This window comes from Panicum virgatum, chromosome 9N, assembly GCF_016808335.1.
Source record: "Panicum virgatum strain AP13 chromosome 9N, P.virgatum_v5, whole genome shotgun sequence".
Lineage (NCBI taxonomy): Eukaryota > Viridiplantae > Streptophyta > Magnoliopsida > Poales > Poaceae > Panicum > Panicum virgatum.
In genome coordinates this window covers 66,260,029-66,274,165 of record NC_053153.1, presented here as the reverse complement: position 1 = coordinate 66,274,165, position 14,137 = coordinate 66,260,029, and the positions used below count along the sequence as shown (strand labels likewise).

The following is a 14,137-nucleotide window of genomic DNA, read 5'->3' as shown; positions in this document are numbered from 1 at the left end:
AAGGAATGGTTTACGGAACCTCGGGCAAAATGTTCACTAAATTTTATTGACGTACAATTCATTCACCAGAATGCGTAGCAAATTTTACCAGAGTCCCTGCTAGTATCGGGTGGATCCCTCCAAAAAAAAATTTCTCTCGTTCTGTGAACCAAAAAGGACTTCAACCAAAAATTCAAAGCGACACGCTGCTCGTTCCCAACCTTAATAGACGCTGGATATTCTTCCAGCCTATTACGTACTTCCATCTTTATTGCTAATACAAGTGTACAATAAGCCAATCATAAATTCATGATAACTTACAAGTTACTCCAAGCTTTACCCTAACTTGTACAGCACTGGACCACAATCTTAGACCAGAAGATGTTAATACATCTTGTACAGAAAGGAGGGAACCTCCAGTCATCTGCAAATGTGTTGTGAGTTTGCCGCCAGCAGTTCACGGAGCAGACACCAACGCAAGCGATGTTACTCCCGTGGCCTAGCAAGCCAAAGAGAACTCAGGGCGCGCAAACGTGAGAAGTAGTCATGGATCGCAAGGAGTGCGCGAGCAGCTTGTCGGATCGTTAGAATGCGTTGCATTTGATGCAAGGTCTGCTGTCGTAGATTATCAGCCTAGCATAAATAAAACATGTTCAAATAAAACCAGTTGGTCAAAACTCAAAAGTATGGTAAAACATCTTCGGAGCTAGAAACATCAAGGGCAATAAATATTGCCGAAAAGTGGTGTAAATGTGTCAAATCAAGTGTCTTGCCTTCTTCCCTAAACTTTGTGAAATCCTCGAGCAAACATCTTAGCCAAATAGTAATTTAGTTTCAATTATTCTTTTACCTATCACAAGCAAATAACAGCAACAAAACTGCATGTTTGACAGGGTTAGGATATCACAAAGTTTACCTGACGAAGGAAATTCTCGAGGGTGCCAAGTTTGCCCATGGCCATAGCCATTTGACCCATATAGTTTGCCACATTTCCGGAAGATCCTGATGGACCAAGGGACCCAGCCAATGTTTCTGCTAAGGATTGCTGCAATGCTTCCATTCCTTGTGACAATGCATCCTCAGCCTGCTGGGAGGATTGTTGGAGATTGGATAGCCCCATCAATTGCTGCTCAGTTAGTGGTTCAAGTTGATTCACAAGGAGCTGCAATTTTACAGAAGTGTAAGGAATAGACAAATAGTTCATCTTGAAGCAGAAACACCCATTGATAGAAAACCTCACATCCTACCAAGGAAATTAGTCATGCAATTGGCTTTAAACCTTTCCGGTTACAAACTTACAATTGGAAGTTGTTTTGGGGAAAACCAAAATTAGCTAGTTCTATCACAGAGAGTTATAAATTGGTAAATGTCATTGAATGTGGTGGTGACATGCAGAACCTTAAGCTACAAGCCATTGATATATTAGAGCATACTTTGTGATTCTGATATTTTTTACAATATTGAGCAATATTGCTAAAAAGAAAAAAAAACAAAGAAGTGGCACATTATGGAAGTATTTGTACTGATATGTGGGAAATGTGACCCTTTAAAAATTGCTGGGGGCGGGTGGAGGGGAACAGTGAGAGCATGGTTCTAAGCGGCTTACATTTGCAATTAAAAGCCAGTGTAATATAATTTTATCTATATCATATGCATACACCTTTAGAAGTTCAGACGAACGAAAACCCCCAAGCCACAAGAAGCACCTTTCAGCAGGTGTTTTCCACATGCCTGAAAGTATATGGAACACATCAGCCTTCGCTGCAACACCCTTCAGCCTGAATATCTCATCATAGTGTGCCATTATCCCATCCGCAATAAGACGGAGGTCACTATCACTTGCATGAGCATTTACTGCAGTCCTCAGCTCATTTATCTGCTTATTTTGTTCCTCTTGCCATCGAGAATACTCTAAATCAAAGGTCATAGCTCCTGCAGAGATGAGATTACTTTTTCAGTTATACTCCTATGGAGCACCTGGGAATTACAATGACGTAAGGTCGCAATAGCAATTAGAAAAAAGCATGTATGTGTGCGACGGGGGCGAGGGACGGAGGGAGCTTACCATTTCCACTCATAGCATGGGTTTGGTCTCCGGAGCTGGATATGAAGATTCCCTGCAATGTAATATCCAAGTAACAAAATTAAAAGAACCCTCTGAAACATATCAGCACAAAATGGACTTCAACAACCAAAGAAAACACACCTGTTGTCGAGCTTTCTGGAGCTCTTGCTCTAGGCTTGCAAGTTTTAGTTTACTACTTTCAAGCTGTTGGACAAATGCCTTTGAAAACAAGTAGTGTTAGAAAGGGCTTATAGCAAAACAATAAATACAAAAGTGAACAAAGAAAAGCTAGAGGATATACTTCAATTTACATAATTCAGTTGCTTAGTCTAAACAGTAAATTTTTGAAGTTAGTAGATTAAAACACAAGGAGTGCCTTCGTGTACTATTTTCTCAATGCAAGGGTTACTTCTGTCTTTTCTGAAATTTTCCGAGAACAAGAAACAAGTAAAGAAAATGATCAAATCAGAAGTGCTAAATCACACACATTAGCAGGTTATCCAAGTAGTTGCCCCACCGTGCGGTAGCTCCCTGATGCACAAAATCAAACTCATCCATACTACGCTATTACAAATAGTAGCAGATGTTAGGAATTGACACAGGTCTAGATTAACATCTATCTAATCCAGCACTTGTGCTGTGTGCAATTGTTGAAGAATTCGATATGGGGTTCTCATGTTATATGTAGCCATTCTCCTATGTGGAATTGTTTTGCATGGAAGCTTCATAACAATGTGCAAACGTTACACGGTAGTAAAATAAATACAGTACTGATGACAACTAGGCAGATTTGCCTCACAGTCCTGACTTACACATGCACAAATACATGCATGCATCAGTGAAGCGGGCACACTGCACCAAAATTCAAGAACAGAATAGCTATCAGATGTGCACGGTTATGGTAATAGTACCTTTTTTCTCAGTCGACTTTTCCTTGCTGCCTCACGATTTTGGGCAAGCCGCCGTAAAACCTACAGAATAGCAAATTCGTTGTCTACAGACAATCATGTGGAATGGTAATACACACTAAAGAAGGCATAGGGGATATAATTTATACCTTTTGGTCCATAGGTTTGTCAGATCTGTCAGATCGATCAGATGAATTAGAAGCCATGACAATAGCTCCACTCTGTCCATTTTGTAACTGTAAGAGTTGGTTAAGATAAATTTTGTATGCATGAAACTGTAAGGTAAAGGGCAGCAGTACATCGATGATGGTCTTTTTATGGAGTTCATGATTATAGATCTCCAATGGAGTGAAGTTGAAAATTTGTAAAATAATCTGAGATGAGTAGTTAAAATTAGGTGATCATCCATTATACCTACAAGGCCACAATTCCAAACACAAATGGTTCCATTCAACCAGTAATCAACTTTCCCGGCAATATTTACATCTAAAATGTACAAGATGTGCTCAGTGTGAACTGTGAACAAATGCTGCAATGTCAACTAATGCTTGCAAACACAAAAACAAATTTAGCAACCTTGGATCTATATGCAAGTGACTTGATGGCAAACAGTAATACATAATCAGTAACAGATGAAACAGATAAAATTGAGAAAGCGAATAGGAGGAAAATGCATGAAAAGACCTTGTTTTCTAGGGATTTAGTGTACATCAAACAATCAAGGGTATTAACCAATTCATGCACCAACCTTATTTTAGTTGAAATCTTCATTGCATGAAATTAACAGTATTCAAGTGTTCGCACTTTAAGGCACTCCAAGTTAAAATTCCCACTTAACTAAACAAATAGTATAACATCAGATTGCCAAATTAGAAAGTTAATATCTAATCTGTAACTCCAAGTTAAAATTCCCACTTAACTAAACAAATAGTATAACATAAAAGCATGCAGAGTACAATGGTCTGCAGATGGTTAAACAGACATGGAGAAATTATGTGCGTAAAAGAACATAAACTCAGCTTATCATCTATTGGGTACAATCCAATACTTCACACCCTATTAGACTATTAGAAACGACAGAGTTTAGGCATAGTACGAACATTATGTTCACTTCTCTCCCAATAATTCATGAATGATCAATCATAAGGAACACAAGATACAACAGATGGAGAAAAGTGGGGTTACCCTTTGATTCATATCGTCAGTGTCTACAACGGTCGAGGTGTCAGTCCTCGAACTAGCATCTGCCATGCTGGGTTCTCGCCAGCTCCTAAGAATGAGACAACAAATTGCTCTGTCGTCCCTTTTTCGTTTTTCTTATGACAGGATGATAAGCCAGCCTGCGGTTGGCACAATCCACCCACTTGGCAGACCAGCAACCTATCCATCACAAGAAATGAATTTCCAGGTACATGAGCAGCATAATAAAAGATATACAGCTAGAAATGACAAAATGATAGTCCAATTAAACCCTGGCATATTCATACATTTACCAAAAACAGCAACAGGTCAGAGTTAACTGCATGTTCAGAGCCTGGAGACATCGAACAAATGGCATTTAGTTGTGGTTCACAAAGGAACATCGATCAAGGTGGTGAAACCTTCCCAAATGCCAGCTATTGTTGATAGCAGCTTGTAGTTCCCAAAAAAAAACAAATAGTACAGCACCACACCACTAGGATATTAGGTATCACGAGACAGTGGGGATAGTTTTCTTGTAGTGCCAAACGTTAGTTACTAAGCTTAATCCTGAATTTCCTATCTCATACCCCATCTTGCAAAGGTATTATGGAAGCAAAGATCGGCCTGAAAATTTGCAACTGAGAGCTGTGTAGACGACTCGCGACTGCACATACGAATCCAAGCATTGATGAGCATAGATACTGTAAATTTGGCTATACCAAACACTTGCGCTAGGATTATACAAAATCTGAAAGTGACAATAAATTAGGAGAAGCATAGAATACTTGTCACCAAGAGAACAAGGGTCTGTCTTAAGTGAAGGGGTGGCTGATGGAGGAGCTGGAGCAGCTCATGCTTGTTTAAAGGAGATCAGCCAGAAGCCGGCAAAGCGGCTTTGGCTACCTCGTAAAGGGAATTCGAGGTGGTGGTGAAACACATTCCCAAATGCTGTCTTGCCTTAACAGCAGCCGAGCTCCAACGCGAGTACGAGCAAGGACAGCACGACAGCACCACAACATAGACGTGGGGCTTGGGGATCCAATTCCAAATTAATTAAGAAAAATAAGTGCACACGCACCACGACTACCACCAAGTCGTCCTGTGGTCTCGGCAGAAATGGTATTTGGCGCAGAAGTAGACCAAAGCTGATCCAACATGGATGGTTAGATAGATAATGGCTGTGTTTAGTTCATCGCGAGTGTAAACGCAAAAAAAATTTGCGAAGGAATCTTGCCAATTTGAAGTACTAAATGAAGTCTATTTACAAAACTTTTTGCACAGATGGGTTGTAAATCGCGAGACGAATCTAATGATGCTAATTAATCCATGATTAAGCAATAATTAGCGGAGGGTTACTGTAGCATCACTGTTGCGAATCATGGATTAAGTAGGTTCATTAGATTCGTCTCGTGATTTACAGCCCATCCATTAAAAAATTTTGTAAATAGACTTCATTTAGTATTTCAAATTAGCAAGATTCCTTCACAAAATTTTGCGTTTACGGGGTGAGAAATCACGAGCGTACGTACTACTACTTTCAGGCAACAAATCCGGAAGTAACTGAACAGGGGGACGAAAAAATTGATTTGACCGCGCACAATTCCTTCAGCAAACAAAAGGAGCTCTTAAGAGCTAGAACAGTCCATCCAAGCAAGCTAGGGTTACTAACCGAAACGAAGAAATCCAACCAGGCCCGGGCGGGTGGATCTCCACTCCGCGCAAGTCCAGTACCAGCAGAGCGGGCGAGGAGCAGGAGGGCAGCTGCTCTCGACGAGAGAAGACTTTGGTGGACAAGGGGCCTAGCTTAGTATCACCGGTCGCCGGCGGTTAGGTAGCCGGTGATGATGTCAACAGGTTGCGAGCCGGAGAAGAACATGGAGTTTTGGGCTGCAAAGGGTTTGAATTGAGGGAGAGAAATCAACGAAGAGGAGTCGCGGGGAGTAGGAGGTGGAAGAAGGGTGCACGGGGATTTCTCACACACAGTGAATCGGGGAAAGCCGCCACCGCTCCGTGACATCACTCCGTGGACTCGCACGATGGGGGAAGAAAAGGGCTTGCAGCCACCGGCATCGCTCTTTGCCTTCGCTTGCTGCTTTGACAAGCATTTCTTTTTGTCTTGAAGTAGTTAGGAGTACTGCTAATACCTTGTAGGCTTGTGGCAAAGAAAAACGGAAATATAAATAAACTTGACTTAAATAAAAAATGCGCCTGAACTAGGAGTTTTGGTGCCGGACCAAATGGAAAAGTCAGACAGGTCATTTGATTATCTTTTTGGAAGTTCAAGGCAAACGAAAACGTTCCACTGAGTTCAAAAATCAAAACGGATGTAACATGAGAGGAGCCTTAAGGACATATACATGTGCATCTATTATCTTAATACAACAGTGTTAAAAGAAGCCACCACGTTCGCCGAGAGGATCTAGAAATTCACACGTTAATCTAAAAAAGAGAAAAACCTACACCAATGAATTTTATAAAGATCTAACGGTCAAAACTAACTCAAAGAGTCCATATCTAATATGATCAATAAATACATAAAATAAAAAATAAAAAATAAAAATATGAAATTTGATTTCCATACGAAGTAGGAACCAGACAAGGAACCAAAATAGCTCAACAAAAATATCATATGGATTATAAATATAATAAAAATAAACATGATTCCATAACCCATAAAAGAAAACATGATCCAGTTATATATGTTTTTTTCTTAATGTGTTATAATGGCCTAAAGGACATGTATGTCCACCAGGACAAAAAGGAAAAAAAAATAGTGTGAGCAGAGGGAGTGCCACGATCGTGATGCTTGAAGAGAGGAGGATCAAAGCAATATGAAAGCTAGATAGATATAGAAGGGAAAACATTATACCAAAGCAAGACAACGGCGAGATTGCTCCGTTGGACCAATCTCCACGCACAAAAAGGTCACCATGAACTCCAGCAAGATTGTTCCGCAGGACCAGTTGTAAACTAACTTAGCCATAATGTTAAAAGAAGCCAATGTTCATTGAAAGCGTGTAGAAATTACGATATTAATTGGAAAAACAAAAGTATATACACCATTGGATTTTATAGAGATATGACGGTTTAGACTAGCCTAATGTGTACTAAGTGCAACACTCATCTGTAAGGTTTCTTGTGATGGAACCAGTCCTGCCAGGTTCAATTTGACTCGGCACTAGAGCTCACATTTTTCTAGATTTATTTCCAAATTTAACTGATGTTATTTCTCAGTGATAGGAAATGTGCCCGTCAACAGCGAGACGTTTATGGTGACTCGGTCAATATCTCAGGAATCTGCCAGCTCAACCTGTTGAATATACTCAGGTGTAGGGGTAGCGTGCATGTATACCAAGAAATTAAGTGAATTTCTGAGGGAATCAGAAGTTGATTCTGATAAAGAACCAGCCAAGAGTCATAGAATGCAAACTTCCATAGCAAAGAAGGTGATCGATAATAGATTGAACATGACGCCTTGAGAACATATTCCCTATGTATTTTTTTCAAATATTTAATATTGAAAACTAAATTAAGTAAAATTGAATATTCACATATAGAGTCCTACCAAATAATAAATTAGGTATATTAGCCATTAGTTTTTACATGACTTCGGAAGTGAAATAATCAAATTTGAGTGTATTTCAAGTAGATGTTTGAAATAAAAATATAGAAGCGACCATAGTTTGTATGTAAACAAAAGTGAAAAAAATCAAGAGGCAAATTAATATTAATCACGTGGTTAGCATGTGGAAGAGCTTGTGAGTTTGCAAACTTCAAATTTTATAATGAAAAAATACAGCTAAAGAAAAAATAGTTATAATGTTTTCGATAAATACGTAAAACCATACTTCTCCACAACTAATCTTCCCTTTATCATGAAAATGAATACACATTCCACGTCATACAGTAGGATGATAGAAAAGAACAATGATAATGAAAATAATATAATTTAATAAATTTATTTCCAAGTAAAATTTGAAAATGTTAGTATAAAAAACAATCTAGCTACCTACGCTATTTGCGCAGGCAACCTTGCTAGTTATTGTAGACCAGAGTGAGTCTTTTATCTCGAAATGCTACTTGGATACTCTCAGAAAAAAAAAAGAAATGCTACTTGGATGTAGGGCTACTACACTGTAGGGAGCTCTGGAATTATTTTTCATATAATTTCATTTTAGATAAATATATATTGCCTCAGACGCATATTCTATTTCCATGCCTTACTCTAATGATGTTAAACTATTTGGTTAAATCAATTTCATTAATATCCGGTAAACCAAAATGGGGGTGCAGCTCATATGTAGAGCGCTCGCTTCGCATGCGAGAGGCACGGGGTTCGATTCCCCGCACCTCGACCACTTTTTTTTTCCTTTTGTTTTGGGCCTTCCAGGCAGAAAAACAAGAGAGAACGTGGGCTCCTGGATCCGGAGGGCAGAAACAAGAGAAAACGTGGGCTCCTGGATCAGAATTCACCAGCCGCTGATCGAGATGATCTCTCAAGAGAAGAATTTTTATTTGTCGGCGACAAACGGTGGGCCTGTTCCATATTCCGGCAGTGAGATAATGGGCTGTAAATGCTCCGTCTTTATCTCCCTCCAGCCGCTGTTCTGCCTGTCCATGGGCTAAGGATGCTCGGTTCGGCATGGTCACGAAAAAAAAAAACGAATCGCGCCAGCATCTCCTCCCCATCCCGCCGCGCGTGCTACAAAACTTTCCCCGTTCGGATAATCTGAAGTTCACGCTGCCTGCCTCTCTGTCTCTGCCCAGTCCAACATGTCCATCACGCATCCACCAGCCAGCAGCGACACACACATTGCTTCTCCATCTCTGGCTCAGCAACATCAGGCTCATCCGCTCGCCCGGCTCAACTGCCCCCACTAAATCGGTTCAAAAGGGGCAAGGGAGGCATCCCCTTTTTCCAGAAACCGGTGAGAAAAAGGGCAGGGTTCCTTTACTCCGCGACATGGACAACCAGGTAGCTTACCAAAATGTAAAACTCATCCGCATCTAGAAGGTCAGCCTTCATGCCGTACGATACAAATATAGTACTACTCCCTCCGTCGCAAAATAAATATAATTCTAGAACCAACCACACAAATCAATACTAGGTGTAAAATTACCAAAATACTTTTTGTCTTTTGTGATGGGTGGATGAGGTATTAGTTGTTTTTTTATGAAAATATTCCGAAAATTATCTTGTCTTTTATGGTAGGTAGGTCAAAGTTACCATTTTTTGTGGGACAAATTTTGAACTCTATAATTGCAATTATTTTAAAACCGAGGGAGTACAACTATCTGCGCGGCGCATCCTCCTCCAAGGCCGATTATCAACGCTCATGACACGGACGGGCTAGTCGTTAGGCCGTGCTGATCATCAAAAGTCTAGTGTCCTCCATCAGAGTATTGTTAACAGCTAGCTGCGCGTGGAAGGAGGGAGAGGCGTCGACCATGCATGCATGCTACTCAAGCCTCTAGGTTGCATTGAGTCGCCGGCGGTTGACAACAATCTGGTCAGGGGAGGGGACGCTTTCCGCGCGCGCCGGTCTCTAGGTTTGAACAGTTCTTGACCAACCGTGGACTATCGACTAGTATGTGCAGCGCTGCATGTTGCTGCCGGCGCAGGAAGCCATGTGCTGTGCAATGGAATCTGTCGCGGCAGTTTGGCCGCTTCAGACCGAGGACAGGGAGATCGAAGATGTGCGTGCAGTGCAGCACGTACAGCAGCAGGCCCGGGGTCAGCGCCGGCCTCGTTGGCGTAGGCGCGTGGCTCGTGCGCGTACTGATTTGTGGCTCCGGGTGCTCTGCCTTCGTGGGCACCAAGCTACTTGGGGACGTGGTAGCTTGTGGTCGTGTGCTATAGTGATCTTTCGGAGAAATTCACTAGCACGCTGCTCGATCGCTGCCTTTCTCATCAAGGCACACGTGCATCAGGGGAAAAAAGTGCGCAGCTCTATCTCTGGGGCCGTTTAGTTCCCAAAAATTTTTTGGCTCCCCTTTGAACACATGAAACATTAAATGTAGTTAAACAACAAAACTAATTGCACAGTTTGGATATACACGATGAGACGAATCTTTTGAGTCTAATTAGTGCGTGATTAGCCATAAGTGATACAGTAACTCACATGTGCTAATGATGCGGTCAAAGACCTCAAGAATTGTCTCGTAGTTTCCAAGCGAGTTCTGAAATTAGTTTTTTAATTAGTGCACGAAAATTCTCCCGACATCTGGTCAAACAATCGATGAGATTTTTGAATCAAAAATTTTCACTAACTAAACACCCCTTCTATGTGTGAAAGCTGAAGCTCTCTAGAAAAAACAGGGCCGGGAAAGAAAATATGTTCCTTGTATCGGGTGTCTGTTGAATCAGGCGCGGCTCTCGAGCCCAGTGATAATCTTTGCCATTCGGACAGATCATGAAATGCTTTTTATAACGGTAATAGCTGCTGGTTGTAGCAACCTGCCAGCTTGAGCCCTTGACCGGCTGACTGACCAGGCTTCATGTACGCCCTCTTTCAGGCTTCGGCGCTTCCCTCATTCGTCCAGCTCCGCGGCTCCGCTAACCAGCTCCGCAGTATATACTGTGCGGCAATGGTGGTTGGCTGGGGTTATTTCCGCCCGTGGTTATATTTCTAATAACCGGTGTAGTTGTGACTGAAACGACTGTGTCGGTACCTGTACCAGGCATACCCGCTTCTACTGCAGCAAGGCAGGACTCGCATAGCCATCCGCGACTACGTCATAAGGGGCGGAGCTGCCGGGACCCACGGGTCAGGCTCCTACCTCACCGGGCCAACGGCCCCGGACCCGCTCCCAGCTCTGGGACGGGTCCGGTGACGCTACGTGTCCCTGAGGAGGGGAAGCTCCGAGCCAACGGCCGAGGGCCTGGACCCCCCATAGGGGTCCGAGACCTCCCCGCGTCTATCCGGACCTCCCACGCGCGTAAAGCCAGCATACCGCCGGGGGGGGGGGGGTCCGGAGGCTACACGTGTCCCGTAGGCGCGGGCGCGGGCACGGGTCTTCCACTGCAAGGCTCGCCCACCCACCGCATTTAATGTGGGTGGTTGAGGCGCGCTCTGCCTCCGCGGCACGCGGGGCAGCCTTTGTCCGGTCTCACTGTAGACCGCGTATTACCGAGGTACACAGTGCAGCCGCCTGCGCCGCATCCGCGCAGAGCCCATCTGCCGCATTAAATGGATACGTCGGCACGACACTTTTCCATCATGCCGCCTACGCCGCAAGCTACACGGCCGTTCAGCTACGCTGCAGGCAACACCGCACGCTACACCCTGACGCCGTTTCGACAAGACAGGGCAAAGCACGCCGGTCGGAAGATTCCCACGGACAAACCAGGGAAATCCGGGGATGAGATCTCCTTGACCTGCAACGGCATAATGTATGAACAATACATTATCTTATACTACATCGTTTGGGGCCCACCTGTCGGGGGCCCAACGGCCATGTACGCGCTTCCCTTGAGATATAAAAGGGAGGCGCTCGCTGCACAGAAAAAGCTCTCTTGAGCACACACACAGACCGAACTCTCTCCGAGCTCACCCAGACTCAATCAATACAGCACACAGTGGACGTAGGGTATTACGCTCCGGCGGCCCGAACCACTCTAAACCGGCCGTGTTCATCGTGTTCTTGAGCGAGATCGAACTAGTCCAAGCTAACCCCCGAGTACTCACCCTCTAGGCTTAGGCGGGTGCATTCCACCACCCGGCTGTGGTTTGCCACACCACGACATTTGGCGCACCAGGTAGGGGCATTAGCTGGTTTCAGTTCATCTCTTGCTCGTCTCCATGGTTCGAGTGAACGACGTGGAGATGACAGAGGGTGTGGCGTCCTCCGCGCCGCACGCCTCTCGCCTTCCTGCTCTAGGGGCAACCGTGCATGTGGAGCAGCCACCGTCGGCGGCGGAGCGCGCTGCACGTCGGCAAGAGTCAGGGCGCCCGTCGAGGGCGCCCTCACAAGTTGCGAGCGGCGGAGCGCTGGCGGCGACTAGGGAGTTGCTTCTCAACCCTCCGGCTGTTGCAGCCTCGCCAGACGCCCTGAGGCAGTGGCGGGACGACGTTGACCGTCTCCTCCGTCTGGCTCAGGCCTCCCCCAGTTCTGCAAGGACTGGGCAACGACCTCCGTCTGGCAATGCGGTGGTACCCTACCACCGGCGCCAGGGCGGTGCGTCGGCGTCCGTGCGCTCCCCCACAGTGAGGGGTGCACGAACAGAAGACCTGCGGGTGGAGCTCAATCGCAGGCTCGCGGGTGAGGACGCGCCGCATCTCCGTGGATAGGGCGCGAGAGCGCCGTCTCAACATTGAGGGCCGCAACCTCAACGCCGTCTTGGACGAGGTGGCGCCCAAGCCTCTGGTGAACACCCGGATACAGGCGGGCACCCCGGTGGCTGGGGTGGGCTGCGCTGCACTGGCGGAGCACCTCCGCGCGGTGGCATGGCCGTCCAAGTTCCGCCCGTACCTGCCGGAGAAGTACGACGGTACCACTAACCCGTCGGAATTCCTGCAGGTGTACGTTACCGCCATCACAGCAGCTGGTGGTAACGACGCCGTAATGGCGAGCTACTTTCATGTAGCCTTGACTGGGCCAGCCCGGACTTGGCTCATGAACCTCACTCCTGGGATGATTCTGTGGCAGAACCACCTGAATTATCCCGGCTCAAGTGCTCAGGCCATCACCATAAAGGCAACACCGGCTCAACGCACTTCAAACAGAACAATTCTTGGTCTGTCGGATAACGTCCCGATACAACCACCGGTTCTCGGATCAAACAAGCATACCCCGCACGAAGGCGAGTCCAGAGATATTACAACCACATATTTTACAACACAAGCTCAGTAGTGATTACAAACCAGTTCAAACCAATATTACAAAACCAAACCTTGTAAAACAGATTATACAAACCACAATTGTAAGTCCAGAGTTTGAAAAGCAGCGGAAAAAGACAACGACGGCTACAACACGTCGCAAAGGTATACCAAGTTAGCCCAAGCAAGGTATCACTCGTCAAGGTCAATGCCAGCCGAAGACGTATCCCACTCTACGGACCAGCCAGGAGGCAAGGAGCAGGGCCAAGACAAACTAGCGACCTGATCCTCAAAACTCAAACCTGAAAAGGGTTTCAACAGCAAGGCTGAGTATTCTAATACTCAGCAAGACTTAACCGTCAACGGGTATACGTAGCCCACCTAACTAGACTATGCAAGGTTCTGAGAGGCTCTGGTTTTCCTTTTGCTGAAAAGCAATAAAGAGTAGGTCCTTAATGTCATATTTTAGCTTTCCATATTCTAGTTGATTAACCATTCTATGTAAGCAACTAATCCTATTCAACCATGGTAGAACTTTAAGCAAACATCAAGATTAATCATAATAATGTTGCTCTTATTACTCTGTGTGGCAAAGAGATCAAGCAGTCCCAAACTGTGGGAAGCAGACGATTCGAATCGAATTTGTTAACCTGCCCAGGCAGACCTAACACACACGTTTGGAACACTGTCGGGTCGTTCCCAAACAACCGTTTACCTTTCTTTCCGGCTTGTGGATAGGGTCACCCCGACTACAGGGCTCCAAGGTCCAACCTTGTCCCTCGAAGTCGCAGTGTTGATCAACAATAACATTTAAAAGCCTATCTCTAAAGAGAAAGTGATAGGTATATCCACTCTCCGGTCCAATCGGCTACTAGGCTTACCGCATACCATATTTACGTCATGTGGCTAGTACGTTCAAAAACTTAACCAGCACTACCACACACCGCGACCTTAGCAAGTTCATCAACACAGACGGGGTCTCACATAAGGTCATCATATCGAACATAACCCCGTCCGTCGTCCTTATATTGATAACAGAAAGTAAACAAGCAGTTCCTATAAAGCTCGCCAGTGACAGGCAATCACTCGACTTTTACCGGTCCTATAAGCTTAGCAATTAATCGAACTCAGGTCTAGTGTTTAGTACATAGGTTACTAGGATCATGCATCTAGGGTTTCAATTC

The 14,137-nt window shown here is 44.7% G+C and overlaps 1 protein-coding gene across 8 annotated transcripts; it reads right to left on the bottom strand.

Moving 5' to 3' along the window:
- Positions 1 to 124: 124 nt before the first annotated feature.
- On the bottom strand, positions 125 to 6,270 carry LOC120692590 (transcription factor TGA2.2). Of its 8 annotated transcripts, none has more exons than XM_039975947.1 (11): positions 6,116 to 6,270; positions 5,804 to 6,021; positions 4,440 to 4,486; positions 4,138 to 4,332; positions 3,102 to 3,188; positions 2,956 to 3,015; positions 2,186 to 2,263; positions 2,045 to 2,096; positions 1,640 to 1,911; positions 896 to 1,141; positions 125 to 612 (listed from the first exon to the last, which is right to left on the bottom strand). In XM_039975947.1, exons 4-11 carry the CDS (start codon positions 4,201 to 4,203, stop codon positions 466 to 468), a joined length of 1,008 nt encoding a protein of 335 aa, XP_039831881.1. In that variant the 5' UTR covers positions 4,204 to 4,332; positions 4,440 to 4,486; positions 5,804 to 6,021; positions 6,116 to 6,270; the 3' UTR covers positions 125 to 465. The 8 variants fall into 8 exon arrangements, with proteins under 8 accessions (XP_039831881.1, XP_039831882.1, XP_039831883.1 ...); XM_039975948.1 differs by having other exon boundaries at positions 6,112 to 6,239; XM_039975949.1 differs by lacking the exon at positions 4,440 to 4,486.
- Between the last annotated feature and the right edge of the window lie 7,867 nt (positions 6,271 to 14,137).